Here is an 18618-nt window from a genome sequence, read left to right on the forward strand (position 1 = left end):
TCTCCTAGGTAAATTTTTCCAAATCCTGACCTCTAGTCTCCATCCCTCACCTGAGCTCTGGAACTACCTCCACCTACGTATCCCTACAGGAATTTCAAATTTAACATGTCCAAAAGCTAACTCATTATTTTATCTATCACCCCAACCTGCCTTCCCCCTTGCTTCCCTAAGGTGTTAATGACAAAAACGTACATCTATTTTCCAATAAATCGGAGTCATGCTACGTACCTTCCTTCTTCTTGCTACCCACCAGTCTCAACTGGCAGCCAAATCCCATCAGTTCTCCATACGAAATATCTCACAAATAGATTCCTTCATCTTCCTCCTGATTGCCACTGCAATCAGGCTCCTACTATATTTCATCAAACTGCTATAATTAAAAGAACTATCCTCCTAAATTAAAAACTGGACTAGTACATACAGTTCCTTGCTCAAAAACTTTCAATGGCTCCCCACTGCCTATAGGATGAATCCCAAAGTCCTTATCATACTGCCTATAGCCCCTTACAACTTAATTGCTACCAACCACTTTTGTCTTAATTCCCTCCAATTGCCTCCACAATCATATGCCTTGGCCACAGAGAAGTACCTTATTCTTATTCTTGAATTATTCTTATTGTTCCTGAAATATCTCCCACAGCTTCTATGCCAGCAAAGCCCTATCATTCTTTAAGACCTCCTGGGATATGTCATCTTCCTAAGCCTCCCTGAGCAAAGTTAAGCATGCTCTCCTCTGGGCTCCCCTACATTCAATCTAGTTCTGATCAATGCTGCTTTCACAGCATTTAATCAGGTTGAAATATTTGCTTATATATTTATCTCCCATGCTAAATTTTGAGCTCTTCAAAGCAAGGACCATGTCTTGATTATCTTTAAGAACCAATGTATAATGTTTAATTAATTACCTACTTAATTAATGATGAAGACTCATAACCACAAAGCTAAACTAGAGACAGAATTGTTCTTGTGAATTAATTCAATCATATATATTTAATTCTGAAATTTCTTCAGCCTTGTAAAAAAATTAATTATAGATCTAAGCTACTTTTTCTGGACTATACTATGAGATCCAAGATGTTTTTGTTAAAAAAAAAAACAAGTTGGCTTTATTTTCACTTTATTTGGTAGGTTTTTGATGAATTGGGGTATTATATGCCTTCTGTCATAAAATTCTAGGTAAAAATGGCTGAAAAGTCCATCAAATCTACCATAAAGATCATATGCATAATGAATTCTAAGTATAACTTGTTGGTATTTGGTTTTCCAATATTTCATTTTTTGGTGGTAAGTTACTCTGAAAATTAACTTTCAGGGAAGTTACCGTAAAGGCCAGGTTTAGCCTTTTGACCTGCTGACATTTGGGGTGGACTGTCTCTATCCACGTAGGAGTGCAATGCAAGAGGGGATGATAAGGAAGGTTAAAATGAATACAGCCCCAAAATCAGGAAGGACGTCCCCAAAGGCCTCTAAGTAACCAGGGGAGGTGTTACCAAGTCTACACACCAAAGCTGGAAGGTAAGCAAGCATCCTCTGTCAGGCACCATGTCCCTTTAGCTTATCACTATATCTCAAGTGCCTGGAACAAGGCCTAACACATAGTTGGCTCTCAGTAAATATTTGTGGAAAGAGGGAAGAAAGGAAGGGAGGCAGAAGGAAGGAAAGGGGAAGGAGGGAGGGAGAAAGCAAGGGAGGAAGATTTTAGGGTGTGAGAGGTATATAAGGTATTCATTAAGTCTTTATGGAATTATTAACCTCACTCCTAAGTTTTAATAATGTACATTATATATGATAGAACACAGTTAGTGATCTTTTTCATAGCTAATGTGGACTGTAATTCTAATTACAGTCCCTAATTAACTTTTTCTCTATAACCACTTTTAATTTCTGAGGGTCTAAAAAAATGAACAAAGGCTGTATAACTCTGTAATGTGGCATGTAAATGTGCCTTGATATCACATCAAGTCTTCCCATGCCTGCCTCTTAAGCTACTGAGGTTTAAAATGTCCTGCAGGAAGACTGTCTATCATTTCCCACCTTGGCCCTTCCCTCTTCCAAAGGTACCATGTGAAAAGTGAGCTGAAATCACAAACTGATAAAGCAGCAACTGAACAAACTTTGCCCTTCCATTTTCATCCCCAGGCCAGTAACTTTCTGAGAATGTCTTAAATATTGAAAAGATTTACCAGGAATGTATGTTTTGTTTTGTTTGAGTTCATGGGTCCGTACTAACTTCTCTGCCATGATAAATATGGGTCTCTGGATCAGAATAAACTTGTTGTTTCCCACGTCAATTTTTTGTCTCATGAAAGTAAAAGTTCCAAGCCCTGGAATCTGAACACCCTGAAAGAAAAAGGAAGGGGGGAAAAAAAAGAGCAACAATCAGAAATCACTGAAGAGGTAAGGAAAAATAACCCTTGGTACCGCTATTCAAAAAACCCCATGAAAACAATTAAGCCTTAAATATTCAATGATTTCTAAACTCTCTTCCAGCTATAGTATGTCATGATTCTAAGTTCTCATGTAAGTATAAAATGTAATATATTGATCTACAATGCTTCTGACATCAGATCCTGCATCTCCATTACCATTCAAAGGCTGTGAGGACTAAGATAACTTGTATGGATGCCATTGCTACTTTTAATCTATATTTAAGATTCCTCTTATCCTAAATTGTGGGAAATTCTGAATTTTAATCATTTACCATTAGAAAGAAGGAATTTAAAAAACTGTAAGAATCTCTGCTTTCTCATTCCTTCTTTTAGGTTTTGTCTCTCACTTAAAACCAGACAATCCAGCATCCAAGGCATCTGCTACAGTGTAGTGATCTTGGCTGAGGGGTAGAAGCAAATGCTTTTGGCTCTCAAACTAGGCCTCTGTCTCCCTGGAAATATCACACCTCAAGGGTTACAAACTCAAATGCCTACAGGCACCACCCACGAAAGAACGCAAGGGAATGAAGGTAGCCAGCCAGAGTGCAGTGGCTAGAAAGTACAAACCCCATCCAAAGGGAAGAACTCATTGTTGGCTCCAGCCAAGTGTCATCATGCAGGAATGGAAAACTGGTGTTGTTAAATCTGCTGATTTTTCAAGAAAAGAGAAACAAGTCCAAAACTTTATATAAACTCTCCAAATTTTAGGTTGGTGATGACTACTTCAAATTATCAGACCAAACAAAATAAGTTTGAAGGACGAATTCAGCCCACGGGTTGTCATAATGGGACCTGTGAGTAGGATATAAAAGTTTCACAATTTCCCAGCTCCCTCCAAACTCCCCAAATCTCTGTCCAGTTCCATGGCATCCAAACTGAAGTCTGGGCAAAGTTTCTCATTTTTGGCAAGATGAGTTCAATCCCAGATTGTCTTCTTGTATTTCAGTTAAAACCCATTCCCTGCAAAGAGGCATGGCAGGAAGCACTACATCCTTCTATAGCAATGCCAGAAACTATCAGGTCACAGATCAACAGAATTTATCCAGTTCCTCTACACACATCCAGACTAGTCAGTGATCTGCTTGGTATCACTAGAGAGAACTTTTACAAATTCATTACCTAAGAATAAAATCCATGTTTGCTAAATCTGCTATCTGTAAGTCATAGTGTGAGCATCATAAAATCACAGGACTGAAAGTCAAATTGAATGGCTCTAAAATCTGTTATCTTGCTCCCAGCAAAATTATACAAGACCAAGGAAGAAAGATCCTTTGGACTCTTCCATTAAACTTAAAGTATAAATCTTGCCTTTTGTAGGGATAGCTGTCGTTGCACAAATTCTGACACATTCCCCCAGATAGTAGACACTTCTGAAATTCAAAGGAAATAAAAAATAATTGATGTAAGCACTCATGTGATAGTATCTAGTGCTAATAAATAAAAAAGTAAATGTGAACTGCAGAATCAAACAATAGTAATTCCTAATTAATTTAGAATTAACAGAAAATAAGTTCATTCCCAAAAGTTAATTTTCCTAGTAACTAAAGCTTACCATTTTACATTCCAAAAATGTGCTTAAAAAAAACAATAACAACAAATTTTTAAATAAAATCTTCCTAGGATAAAGAGAACTCTGTCACACATTTCCTTTTATTCTTTATAGAAGTGGGACAGAGTTCCTTTTATCCTATAAATAGAGTTAATCAAGTATAATCTAGTCTTTTTTTTTTTTTTTTTTTTTTTTTTTTAGTTCTCTAGATTCCAGTTAGTTAACATAAAGTGTAATATTAGTTTCTGGTGTATAATTTAGTGACTCAACACTTCCATACAACACCTGATGCTCATTACAAGTGAGCTCCTTAATCTCTATCACCTATTTAACCCTACCCCTTTTTTCTTAATGACCGATTCAAAAAGTATTTATTGAGTGTCTACTCTGTGCCCTCTGAAATATAAAACTTTATTCTTTTTTATTTTATTTTATTTAATGTTTATATATTTTTGAGAGAGAGAGAGAGAGAGAGAGAGACAGAGCATGAGCAGGGGAGGGGCAGAGAGAGGGGGAGACACAGAATCCAAAGCAGGTTCCAGGCTCTGAGCTGTCAGCACAGAGTCTAACATGGCACTTAAACTCTGGAACCAAACTATGAGATCATGACCTGAGCCAAAGTCAGACACTCAATCAACTGAGCCACCCAGGCCCCATATTTTATTTTTAATGTTTATTTATTTTGAGAGAGAGCACACATGTGAGTGGGGGAGGGGCAGATGAGGGGCAGTGGAGGGGGAGAGAGAGCGAGAGAGCAAGCGAGAATCCCAAGCAGGCTCCACATTCAGCATGTAGCCTGACACAGGGCTCGATCCCACAACAAGTCACAGACTGACCTGAAACCAAGAGTGGGTTGCCCAACCAACTGAGCCACCCAGACACCCCTAAACCTTCATTCTTATGACATTCTTTAACACAAAAGTAAAGCCAAGCATCATTAAGGCATAAAAGGCTGCTGTCTGGGCATTAAGTGTCTCTATACTTCTTTTATTGCTTAATTCTTTGTTGGGGGCAGTGGGGGGGGGTCTTTATAGAGATTGTGTGTGTGTGTGTGTGTGTGTGTGTGTATCATCTTTCTCCACAACTCTGCCCAGATGATAACTCCATGACAGCAGAGACCTAAGTTGCTTTGTGCACTGAATCTTTGTGTACTATCAACCTTGAGTAGCATGTAGTAGTCTTTGATATTCTTTAAATGCCTTAGCCCATATAACATTATTACTAAACCCATAAAACAATATATTCTTTTTAAATTGAGATTCAGTTTGGCACATAATAATAGTGTCAGGTGTACAACATAATGATTTGATATTTGTATATATTGCAAAATGATCACCATATTTTTGCTTAAATCTTGACTTGCTTTTCATTCTCATTTGTTACTGTTAGACTACCAGCTGTTACGTCTCTCTACTGCTAGTGCTCTGCAGGCCTGATCCTAATTTACTGCTTCTGATCTGCTTTGTTTTTGCTTTCAACAAATACACTAATATTATATCTAAAGTAATATTTTTAAAGTTTATTTATTTTGAAAGAGAGAGAGGCAGAGAGAGAGAATCCCAAGCAGGCTCCACACTGTCAGTGCAGAGCCCAACACAGGGCTTGATCTCACAAACTGTGAGATCATGACCTCAGCTGAGATCAAGAGTTGGTCACTTAACCAAGTGAGCCACCCAGACAGCCCTAAAATAATAATTTTTGACAACAGACCTTTGGGTAGGGACCCAAGGGGCTTAATTTGAATCAGTGCATACACTTCTTACTATCTGTTTTGAATGATCAGAGAGGGGTCTTCTATGTTTTTCTTGTTCTGAGCTGTTTTCCAAAAAGAAACTGTGGTAGAAAAATAAGTAGTTGCCAATAACTAGGGTTAAATACATGATATGAAGGGATACTCTAGGTATAACTAATATTTAGAAGTACTGAAAATTAAGTCAGTGTTGACATCTCCACTCCAAACCTAATTATGTGTATTAAAGACACTTTCCAATGAACTCTTTGCAAATCCAGAGTGTTATGTTTTAGTTTTCAGAATAAAAGATCAATAACAGGGTGCTTAGGTGGCTCAGTCAGTTAAGCATTCGACTCTTGATCTCAGCTCTTGATCTCAGGGTCATGAGTTCAAGCCTCACCTTGGGCTCCCAGTGTGGAGCCTACTTTAAAAAAGAAAAAATCAAGAACAGTGACATTTACCAGTTTGCCACTTTGGGATATGGATGGAGGCAAAAGACTAGTTCTTTCCCCACTTTGGAAATTGCTTGATTTATTGGTATAACTTTTATTTCTAATGGTTTAAACTACTACCTAAAGCAGGGAAATTGTACTTTTAATTACAGCATGTCAGGGTTATAAATATTTTTATTACTATGCCAGGGGAGGAGTAGTTTGGGCAATGAGAAGTAGCAGTGAATGATTCTCATGGGTATCTGGGAACAAGTTGGGTGATGGAAATTCACTCACCCACCAAGGAAACTAGGGCTACATGCTACAGTGAGCCAGGTGAAAAGATCCTACCCTTCACTCTAAATCACAGATACACAGTTTATTATAACCAAGTCTTTCCTCTACTCTGCTCCATCCTACTGTATTCCCCATTCCTCTCCACCACCATAGACAAAAGAATTCTACTTCCGGCTGCTAAGAACTAAGAAGGTCTTTCAACCAATACCAATTAGATACTGAATTAAATTTTTCATCATGACCAAAAATGTCATTAATTTGCTAATAACACAGAATCTCCATATAAAGATTTACATGGAGACCTTTCAAAACTATGAAGTCAAAACTGTTAAGTCTTTTACCCAGGCTCACAATATGCAGCTCAAATTTCAGGAAAACAATCTATACCAAATGGAAATGATTTAATTAGAGCCAGGAGAAACTATATAGCTTGCAACCAAACCCTAATGAAAAGACTTGACTGAGCCTAGCTGGAAATTTGAGGATCATCTTTCTTCATTCGAATGATATATTCAAGACTGCCATGTTGTTTTATTCTATAGAATCTAATGGGCAAAATTATATAAAAGCAGAGTTTATTATTCTAAACTGAGATTTGCTATTTTTTTAATGTTTATTTTTAAGAAAGACAGAGCAAAAGCAGGGGAGGAGCAGAGAGAGAGGGAGACACAGGATCCAAAGCAAGTTCCAAGCTCTGAGCTGTCAGCACAGAACTGATGTGGGGCTCGAACCTATGAACTGCAAGATCATGACCTGAGCTGAAGTTGGACGCTTAACCAACTGGGCCACCCAGGCACCCTGAGAGATTTGCTGTTTCTTACTGAAGAAAAAAGAAAATATGCACATCATTCCCTTTGGGAAGTTGTAGGTTCCTGCATTTCAATTGGAATAGATTTGAAAATTTTACAAACAATGATTTTTAACTTTGATTTTTTCTGACGTCCCAAAGTCAGAGAGGATATCACTGAATCGTAAAACAAAAAGAATTTTAATCCAGTCTAAAAAGCGAATTAAAGATATGCTACTTTTATGTTTTAGAGAAAACTGGAGTTATTATTTATTTTAATCAACTATTGAAATACCTAGAATCATTATTATAAAGAAATAATCCCCAGACATACCTTCTATACTCAGTTCAACCACCATTTGACTTCAAATTCTAAACATTTTATGCATTCAAAACCATATTTTCAAACACAGTGCCAGGTAGCAAGAATGCTACATTTTATATATGATTATAAATTGTAGAATAATATATGCTTGAAATAGATACTAACACCAAATATAAGAGATAAGTTCCCTTGACTTTATAAGACATCTTTTTAAAAACAACACACACACATTTTTTAAAATGTTTATTTATTTTTGAGAGAGAGCATGAGTAGGGAGGGGCAGAGAGAGAGGGAGGCAGAGAATCCCAAGTAGGCTCCCCGCTGCCAGCACAGAGCCCAGTGTGGGCTCAAACTCATGAACCATGAGATCATGACCTGAGCCAAAATCAAGAGTCGGACGCTTAGCCAACTGAGCAACCCAGGCGCCCCATAAGACATCTTTTAAAATTAAAATACTGGCATACAAAACATAAAATTCAAGAGTGATTTGAACAAAGAAACATATTCCCAGAGCATAGGAGCATAGTTCAGTGGAAAGATCAGTGTGTTGCACTGAAGACATGCAGACTTCCTGCCTCTGCAGATTGCTAGCTATGTGGTCTTCAATAGTTTTGCCCGGTCACATCCACAAAACGACGACGGGACCTTCTAAATACTATAACTACATAATACTAAACTTTGGAAAAACATGAAAGCCACAGGACTTAATACATACAATGATGAAAAGTTAATTTATGGGCTTTACTGAGATTAGTTTATCCTCATTTCCTTTACAAGGGATCATTTGTGAACATTAATAAGTAGTCACTTACTAGTTAATAGTGATTTTAATAATGACTTTAATAATAACATTAATAATGACTTCTGTTTCTGTCATTCAACCAATAAAGCTCTTGCTGAGGTCACCAACAATGTCGTCAATAAATTCAATAGATATGTTTAGCTTTCACCTCGCTGACCCTTTAGTCATATCTAACAGTGGTGACCACTCTCTCCTCCTTTAAGCACCTCTCTTATGGGCTTTTGTGACACTCCTCTCTCTTGGATTTTCTTCCTACCTCTCTAGCCACTTCTTCTCATTTTCCTCAACTCAGCCATTAAATGTTGGGATTTCCAAAGATATAGCCCTAGGCCTTCATTTTTCACTCCATATTCTGCTGCAGCGGTTACATCTGTGCCCAGGACTTTAATGACCACCAATATGCTGATGACTCCCACGTGTTTGTTTAGATCCCGGAAACCCTCCCCATTTTAAGGTTCTTGACCTGTGTATCCAACTGCCTATTTGGATATCTCACAGAGACACTTCACTTGCTCAAAATCAGGATCTTCTTTCCCTTGAATCTTGCCCTGTATCCAGGGATTCGATGTCAATGACTGCCACCTTCATCTATTCAGTTATATAAGCCAGGAACTCAGAACTCATCCTTGCGACTTCCTTTCTCTCTCACCCTCCATGCCCAGCCCACCACCACAATCTCTAGATAGCCTTTCAGTCTGTCTACATCTCTCCATCTTTACTGCTACCAATTTAGACCAAGCTACCATTCAGTCTCATTTAAGTTACTGTTACAGGTGTTCTTGACCCTCTAATTCATTCCCCACTTTGCAACCAGAGCAATCTTTTCAAAACACAAACGTGATCATGTCATTCAACTCCTCCTTTATCTCCATGCTAGAACACTTAATGGCTTTCCACAGGCTTAAAATCAACGCCACTATCCTTTTTTTTTTTTTTTTTTTTTTTTTTAATTTTTTTTTTTTTCAACGTTTATTTATTTTTGGGACAGAGAGAGACAGAGCATGAACGGGGGAGGGGCAGAGAGAGAGGGAGACACAGAATGGGAAACAGGCTCCAGGCTCTGAGCCATCAGCCCAGAGCCTGACGCGGGGCTCGAACTCCCGGACCGCGAGATCGTGACCTGGCTGAAGTCGGACGCTTAACCGACTGCGCCACCCAGGCGCCCCAACGCCACTATCCTTAATATGATTTACAAAGCCCTGATCGCCCGACTCCTCCCTTTCTGTCCAGCCTCCTTTAGAACACTCTGGCTTCTGCACTTACAGAGCAGCCGTATTGACTTTCTTTCAATTCCTCGGTCACACCATGCTGTCTCTCATCAATGTGCTCTTGTTATTCCCTCTGCCAAGAACTCTGTCACCTCCCCTCCACTCCCTATTCCACTGATCCATTTCACCTATTTAACTGCAACTCATTCTTCACATCTCAGCTCACGTCTTCTTTTCTTCAACAAATCTTGACACACATTCCCATTATTTGGTTAATGTATATCTCTTCCCCACTAGACTATGTAAATTCCAAGGTTTTTGCTCACCGTCAGTTCTCTAGTGTCTAACACAGTAGGTTCTCAAAATTACTTGAATGAATAAATTATATGTAAATTTGTAAATAAGGCAAATATTTTTAATCCATAAAACCATTATACTTAATGCTTCTTTTATAATTATTTTAACAGGAAAAAGTAAGAGTGATGCAGGGGAAAGAAACGAGGCATCTACTCCTATTTATTTTGTCTTCTTAAGTCATTTGGTTAAAGTGTAGGCAACGTCCCTAAGTCACAATGACTTGATAGTAATAATAGTTTCCATTTCTGGAGCACCTTTCTTCCCAAGGGTTCCCAATGCTTACAAACAGATCTTGGTGTCACTCTAGAGTGACTCTTCTAAGAAACTATGCTTTTGATCAAGCCTATTAAGTTTCTATGAGAAGTTGTCAGGTCTTCTTGCAAACACCAAGTTCCCTTTATGACCATCTCACTTTCTTAACACAACCCCAAAATATCAGGGGCAACAAAAGTAGCCATGTCGTTGCATGAAGTCTGAGAAGGACCCATTTGGAGTGGTTGTTTTTAGCTAACATTTAATGAGCACTTATTTTGTGCTAGTCCCCAGGCTAACACATTATCACTTTTAATCAAAATCCTCAGCTGGCCCCTTTCCCTCATTAACACGATCAATAAAGGAACTCTATGGGCATCCAATGGGAGCCTGCTGTGATTACTAGCTGGTTGCCAAGATAACCTGGCCACTCAGGGGATGGGGAAGGAGGTTTTCTACCTGCCCCCAAGCAGGTGAAGATTCAGCCCCCAGGGCCCTCGCCTCACTTCGCTTACCCTCCTGGCTCAGCGACCGAAGAGTACGAAGAGTACGCAGCACCGGCTTGCTCAGGTCCCGCAAGGAAGGGACGATGGTGTCCAATATGTTGGTGTTCATTTGGTTCGGTGCTGAGTCCTTGACGGGTCTCTTTTCTTTCTTCATTTGAAATCTGTACAAAAGTGACTTTCCTACGCCCAAAGCCTCTCTCTTCAGAGCTTTGGATGTACCTTAAAATAAAAACTACCAAATATCGATTTGTGTTTTTCTAACACCTCCTTTCTCGCCGTCCCTTCTCACCCCGTGCTGGCTCTCTCTGAGTGGCTCCCACCCCAGGAACCCCAAGAGCTGGGTTGCACCAGTATGCAAAAATCCCAAGCGCTCAGGGCCACCGAGTGAGAGCGTGCGCGGAGCCAAGAGCAAGAAAACGGGACTGAGGGAAGGTAGGCCAGCCGCAGGGAGGGCGTGGTGTGTTGCTAGGACGCAACAAAGGCTTGCTGCGTCGCTAGGGTGTCAAAGCATGGCCTTGGCCCCGCCTCCTATGTTGGGTAGAGCCCTACGTAGACAATGGGATTCTGGAGTGGCAAACAGCGAGGCTGGGGAGTAATTTTTTTTTAACTTTGTTTTTTCCTTCCCCTCTTACCCTGGGCAGCGAAGAGAATTGGTCGCTTTTGTAACCACCTTGGACCAATTGGAGAAAACCTTTTAACCCTAGAAACGGACATTTGGGTCTCCGGATAAGTTTGACTTTGAGTCGGAATTTCTTTCTCGTCTTTGGTTTCTCCTGGACTCCCCTCCTAGAAAATGGAGAGCCGGACTAGGGAGAGAAAAGAACTAGCAAGAGCTGACGTTTCTGTAATTACAGTGATTTTTTTATTCCCTATACACGGCATGAGTGTCATCCTGCAGAATTGTTTTAATGCCCTCCCCTCTGCTAATAATTACCCCAAAGCGAACACACATGTAAACTCCACCCAGGTCAAGAAATAGAATCTTGTATCCATCACTTACTACTCACTTAATATTAGGCAAGTTACCCTACCCGCCCTGAGATTCTCTATGGAAACTGAGAGTTAATAAAACAAAAGTGACACAAAGAATTTCACCAAAGTGTGTTCTGTAGAATACTAACTACTTATGGCATAATTAACAAGTGGAAAAAAGAAGGGAGGAGAAAGAAAGAAAGAAAGAAAGAAAGAAAGAAAGAAAGAAAGAAAGAAAAGGAAAGAAAGAGGGGGAAGGAGGGAGGGAGAAAGAAAGAGAAAAAGAGGAAGGAAGGAAGAAAAGAAAGGAAGGGGGAAGTGGGGGGAGAGAAGGAAGGAAGGAAGGAAGGAAGGAAGGAAGGAAGGAAGGAAGGAAGGAGAAAGAAAGGAAGAAGAAAGGAAAGAGAAAGAGGGGGAGGGAGGGAGAGAGAAAGAGAAAAAGAGGAAGGAAGGAAGGAAGGAAGGAAGGAAGGAAGGAGAAAAAAAAGAAAAGAAGGAAGGAAGCTGAGACAGGGAAAGAGGAAGAAAGGAAGGGAGGGAGGAACAAAGAAAAGGAAGGAAGGGAAAAAGGGAAGGGGGAGGGAGGGAAGAGAAAAAGAAAAAGAAAGAAAGAAAGAAAGAAAGAAAGAAAGAAAGAAAGAAAGAAAGAAAGAGAAAGAAAGAAAGAAAGAAAGAAAGAAAGAAAGAAAGAAAGAAAGAAAGAAGGGAAGGAGGGAAGGAGAGGAAAGGAAAGAAGGAGGGTGGGAAGGAAGAAAGGAAGGACAGGGGAACTATCAGCACTGAAATGCCTCATTCTCCCTCCAGGCATTATTCCAGAAATTACTATAAATCTGTTTTGCCTGTGTTTGAACTTTCGGAATTGATATAGTATGTGTTATTTTGTGTGTAGCTCTGTCACTCAACATTATGTTTGTGAGATTTCTCCATGGTTTCTGTACTAGCAATTTGTTCATTTTCATTGTTGCATATTTATGAATATGGCACAATTTGTTGATCCATTCTGCTGTTGAGGGAATATGTGAGTTATTTCCATTTGGGGCTATTAGGAATAATGTTGCTGCAAACATTCTTGAACAAAACTTCTGATGCACATACATATTCATTTATGATGTGTATATATAACTAAGAGTAGATTACTGGGTCATGGGAAATGCAGATTTTAACACATAATGCCCATCAGATTTCCAAAGTGACTGACTCTTGCAATGGTAGTGGGGAGGAGAAATTTCTGGCATTTACTATGAACAGAGACCAGGGGTCCCTGATGGTCCGCAGTGTATAGGACAGTCCTGTACAGTGAAGACGGTTCCACATTCTGCACTGTGTCTGAATATCTCATCAGATTTCCATGTAAGGAAAAAAAAGGCTATTTATGAACCTAGAAAAAAAATCCACTTTGCATGTAAATACAAAGAAGTTTCTGCTTAATTTCACTATCACTTAATTTCCTAGAAATTCAAAATCCAAGTAAACTGGGGGAAAATTACACCTTTTTTTTTCAGGATTTAAGGAGAATTCTTCACTATTTAGGAAAACTGTAATCATCACATCAATGCGGATGGTAGCTGAGTAGCCAACACATCTCAACCAGGCTGCATTTGTAGCTGCAGCACTCATAGTGATTCTTTCTGTTGGTATAAGCATGTGGTAACTTCCTCTGCCTTCCAGCATAGTCATGCCTGGACATATATGCCAAAATACATATTATTTTACTATACATTACTTACATTATGCAAGAGTTCTGACTTCATTTTTAAATGGTTGGAGTAAATAAGCTGTGCTATCCATAAACCTCATTTCAAGACGGTAACAAGGCATTCAGATAAAATACTTGTTATGAAAAAGAACCATTGTGTCTAATAAGACTGAGAACTTCTGTGCTAGAAAATGACAAACTCCATAACTCAGCCTTTGTCTCTCTACCTTAAGAACTAGGTTTGGGGCCTTTCATAAGCTAATTTCTTGGGGAAATAATTTCCTCCCACTCTCTCTTTTACACCCGCCTTTTGCCCTTGGTCTATGATGGTGTTTAGACTTCAAGCACTTGTCTTTGCAGAATAAGCTGTCTCAAATCCTTTGGGGAAATAAGCAGGGAATATTGTTGAATGGATCAGCAGTAAACAATGGGCAAACTTTTGTGACAGTTGTCTTGACAACTGCTGAGTCAGCTAATTTTTAGTGGTCATATCAGCATTATTATTCAATCTTAAGAAAATAAATGAAAGTGTAGAAATACATTAGTTTCTTAGAATAATAGATTAGATTGAGTTAAGCATGGTGATGATGCTTTTAGTCTCTCAAAAAGTTATCTTCAGTTTCAAAAAATGAAGTGATTATGAAATGAAATCATTATGAACGATTGCTAATTATTAGTGAATTATAGATGACCAAAGGCAGATCTACAATTGGTAAAGGCAAAGACCTTTCTTTCGACATCTTTTCCTTTTACCAAAGGTCTCCTGCCAAAAGAGGCTGTGGAGATACATGTGACCCAATGTTTACTAGCAACTTGCAATGAACTATAAACATTATATATCCCGAAAAAACATAACCTTTAGTTGGTAACAAAGCTCAGGCACACCATGCAATTCTACTAGTTAGGATTTGCTCTTTGGATATACCTGCATGATACAAACAAAGATATATGTATATGTAACATTGTAATGCTAATCTTAGAATTTAAGATAACTATCACAGGGAACCAGTTAAATTGTACAATGTACTTTGGAATACATTTTGAAGAGTTTGCTTAAAAGAAAGCTGTAACTTTATGTGGCGATTTTTAAAAAGTTTCAAGATACATTAAGTGAAAACTTGTTGCAGAATAGTATTAATATACTACTTGCTTCAAGTATGCATACACATATAAATATGTATGTATATTCATATACATGTTTATAAATTCATAGAATATTTGAGGAAAGATACATAAAAGTATTAGCAGTGATTATTTCTGGATAGTGTGAAATCCTGTGTGGAGAGGGAGGAGTTCAGAGAACTTTTATGTTCACATTTCTCCTTTATTTACTGTTTAGACATGGATTATCTTAGTAATATTTTAAAGGTAATTTGCCATAGAAAGAGAAACAGAGGGGGCGCCTGGGTGGCGCAGTCGGTTAAGCGTCCGACTTCAGCCAGGTCACGATCTCACGGTCCGTGAGTTCGAGCCCCGCGTCGGGCTCTGGGCTGATGGCTCAGAGCCTGGAGCCTGTTTCCGACTCTGTGACTCCCTCTCTCTCTGCCCCTCCCCCGTTCATGCTCTGTCTCTCTCTGTCCCAAAAATAAATAAACGTTGAAAAAAAAAATTAAAAAAAAAAAAAAAAAAAGAAAGAGAAACAGAGGACAGAGAGAGGTACCGGCAGAGTACATGGATTTATGAAAAACACTGAAGGAAATAAACTGGGCCAATATTTTCCAAAGTACTTTAATATACACATACTTTTCTGTAAGCTTCAACTTGCCTTGTAAAACCCACACTAAATGGGCAGTTACCTTTACCCAGACCCCAAAGCATACACAATATTCAGTGGCTCATATTAAGGGCCACTTGGAAATCTGTTAAAAAAGAAAACACTTGTAATACTCTTGTTTTCATATTATACAACACAGAATAAGAATTTGCAATAAATAATTTAACCCACATCTATTAGGTATCTAATACGTGTCATGTACTTTGCTAGTTGGTAAGAGGAATACAGCAGAAGAAAATCCCCACACATGAGAAGTATACAATTCATTTGCCATTTGACAAATATTTATTGAAGAAGGTTCTGGGGCACTTGGGTGGCTCAATCATTTAGGCATCTGACTCTTGATTTCAGCTCAGGTCATGATCTCAGGGTCATGGGATCGAACCGCGCATCAGGCTCTGCACTGACAGCACAGAGCCTGCTTGGGATTCTCTCTCTCTCCGTCTTGCTCTCTCTGTCTCTCTGCCCCTCCCCTGCTCAAGCTCGCTCTCTCTCTCTCTCTCTCTCTCTCTCTCTCCCTCTCTCTCAATGAATAAATAAACTTAAAAAATAAAGAAGGTTCTAAAATCAGGAAGAGTTCGAAAGCCAAAGTGCAAATTGAAAATTCAATCAATGGGCAAAATCACTCTAGAAATACCTTCTTAGGAAGGCCCTATGTTAGAGATCCACATAACATCTCTTGGTTTACAGACCTAATACAGCCAGTTTTTCCTCCAGCTTTAGGTCAGATCACTTTCTTATGATCATGTAATGAAGCAATTGGCTTATGATTAAAAAGCAGTCTTGTCTGAAAAATTCAACCAAATAGTGGAACTGCACTCAACACTGTGAGATGCTTACACTATGACACATATGGGGAACTGAGACAGACTGAAAATACACCAGATACATATCTTCAATCCCTTGCCTACTCCAGGGCTTCTTTAAGAAGTGTACTTGTGGTCGCTTTCTACCACATTAACTTAGCTAAGATGGAACTGCATTTCCCAAAATACCCTTCTCCATATGATTCTATGTGAGGGTTAGTAAAAAGAGACATTTGTGTGAGATTTGAAAGGCAGAAGTAAAGCAGAAGACATTTTTGTGCTCTGAAAATCATTGTAGGGCCTGGCGCTGATCTGCTGGCTCACCATATAGGCACGGGCCAGCAGCCTGGCTGCAGCTCTCCAGCTCCCATCAGATCTTCTCTGTTAGCTCTTCTACACTAAGTGCATGTTCATCAGTGTGGCCATAGGCACCACCTTATCCTACAGATGACATTTATCACTGAGGGTTAGATACATCGAGAGACAAATGCAAGTCCCAATTTGTCCTCACAGGTTCTAATTTGCCCTCATGGGCTCCAGCTTTTTCTCACCAATCCTAAGCTATTTTTATTCTCCCCCATTTCATGACCATCTTTCCTTCCTGACTGTTGTCCCTGCTGACTTCAGGCCGAACACCAGACATAGACTGCCTAACCAGACCTTACAATTATGTAAGGGTTAATGACCATAACAATCCCATATTCTTCATCATTCATGGGGCTTCTGCTTCTCTGACTAAACCCTAACTACAGGACTAGTCATTAAAACTGAAGTGTTTACATTTAAATTACAGTAAAACCTTGGTTTGTGAGCATAATTCATTCTGGAAACATGCTTCTAATCCAAAGCACTTGTATATCAAAGTGAATTTCAAGAACCATTGGCTCAGTTCTGATCATGTGATGTTCAGTGTCATGTACTACTCGTATTGCAAGACATCACTCCTTTATCAAGTTAAAATTTTTAATTTCTATTTGTTAATGTTTATTTTTGAGAGAGAGAGAGACAGACAGAGACAGAGTATGAGCGGGCAAGGGGCAGAGAGAGAGGGAGACACAGAGTCCGAAGCAGGCTCCAGGCTCTGAGCTGTCAGCACAGAGCCCAACACAGGGCTCAAATCCACAAACCATGAGATCATGACCTGAGCCAAAGTCAGACACTTAACTGACTGAGCCACCGAAGTGCCCCTATCAAGTTAAAATTTATTAAGAATATTTGCTCGTCTTGAGGAACACTCGCAGAACCAGTTACTCACAATCCAAGGTTTTATTGTATTCTCTTCAGCTTTACTTAGACTTGACATCATATAAATTAAGAGCTTGCGTACTGCATCTCTATTATAAAGACATGCTAACCCTCATATTAGAGGTATGAAGACAATGTAATGGGAGTACAAGACAAGGAACATTACTTAAAACTAAGATGATTTGTCTGAATGCCAAGCAAAGAGATTTGGGATTTATTTGGAAGATGTAGATGTTTCCTGAAGGCCTGGGAATAAGATGATGGACTGATCACTCACAGAATACTCTATTCTCCATATTTCATTACATGGCATAAGGAATCCATATGTCATATGGCAACTAAAGTCAGAAAAATTGCTGAGGGAGATGAAGGAAATCTACCAAATGACTAAACAGATAAGTGCTAGCCATGGGAAGGCTGGCCACAGGATGATTAATATCACTGACAGTGACCACTGTTTATAAACTTTGACAGATGACGTGGCAAAGATGCAACACAACTGAAAAAAAAAGGTGAGTTAGTGTGACAAATGAGAATATTTTGAGCCTAAGCTATGAAATGATAACCCAAGGAAGAAATACAGCAAGTCTGATCAAATCAGACTATTTAAAAACAAATCAAGTAATAGACAGCACACTATCACCATTCGGCCTGGCCTATCTACAGGATAAAAGTCACACAATAGGACTTTCTCATGTTTAATAGATGTGACAAACAAATAGATGTGTTTAATGATGACAAATACTAATAGAAGTAATTTCCATATTTTATTTTTTTGAGTTTATTTATTTTCAGAGAGAGAGAGCACAAGTAGAGGAAAGACAAAGAGAGGGAGAGAGAATCCCAAGCAGGCTCTGCACTGTCAGCGTGGAGCCCAATGTGGGATTCAAACCCACGAACCATAAGATCATGACTTGAGCCGAAATCAAGAGCCAAATGCATAACTGACTGAGCCACCCAGGTGCCCCAACTCCCATATTTTTTTAACTTTATTTTGAAAGAGAGAGAGCGTAGGGGAGGGGCAGAGAGAGAGGGAGCGACAGAATCCCAAGCAGGCTCCATACAGTCAGTGTAGAGCCCAATGCAGGGCATGACCTGAGCCAAAATCAAGTCAGATGTTAAATGACTGAGCCACCCAGGTGCCCCCAATTCCCATATTTTAAAAGAAACAATGGGAGAAAACAAAATGAGAAAGGTTTTTTGGCTTCCAAAAATTCTAAACTTACAGTTACTTATCCAATTTTACCATTATATTATGCCATTCTACATAGGCAAAACAAAACGTATATTCTACAAAGGAATACTTCTTGATTTTTTTTTTAAATGAAGACTACTGATCAATAAACAAGTTCTGAAAAGAACTGAAATGTAGATGCCTTTAGGCAATGTGAGTTAAGTTGGTTAGCCAACTCACCTCACACAGTACACAAAGATTAATTTAAAATGGATC

The 18618-nt window shown here is 39.1% G+C and overlaps 1 protein-coding gene across 1 annotated transcript in view; it reads right to left on the reverse strand.

The window, feature by feature from the left end:
* The window catches only part of CCDC81 (coiled-coil domain containing 81), a 38033-nt gene extending 27204 nt beyond the window's left edge, over positions 1 to 10829 (reverse strand). Inside the window, exons 1-2 of the mRNA XM_047071971.1 lie at positions 10685 to 10829; positions 2184 to 2378 (exon numbers count right to left, since the gene is read on the reverse strand). Of these exons, the coding sequence (XP_046927927.1) occupies positions 2184 to 2378; positions 10685 to 10829 (340 nt within the window). The remainder of the gene's footprint in view (positions 1 to 2183; positions 2379 to 10684) is intronic.
* Positions 10830 to 18618: the final 7789 nt, after the last annotated feature.

Source organism: Lynx rufus, unplaced genomic scaffold, assembly GCF_022079265.1.
Source record: "Lynx rufus isolate CCGP_SWC_20201006 ecotype Redwood Valley unplaced genomic scaffold, mLynRuf1.p SCAF_9, whole genome shotgun sequence".
Classification (NCBI taxonomy): Eukaryota; Metazoa; Chordata; class Mammalia; order Carnivora; family Felidae; genus Lynx; species Lynx rufus.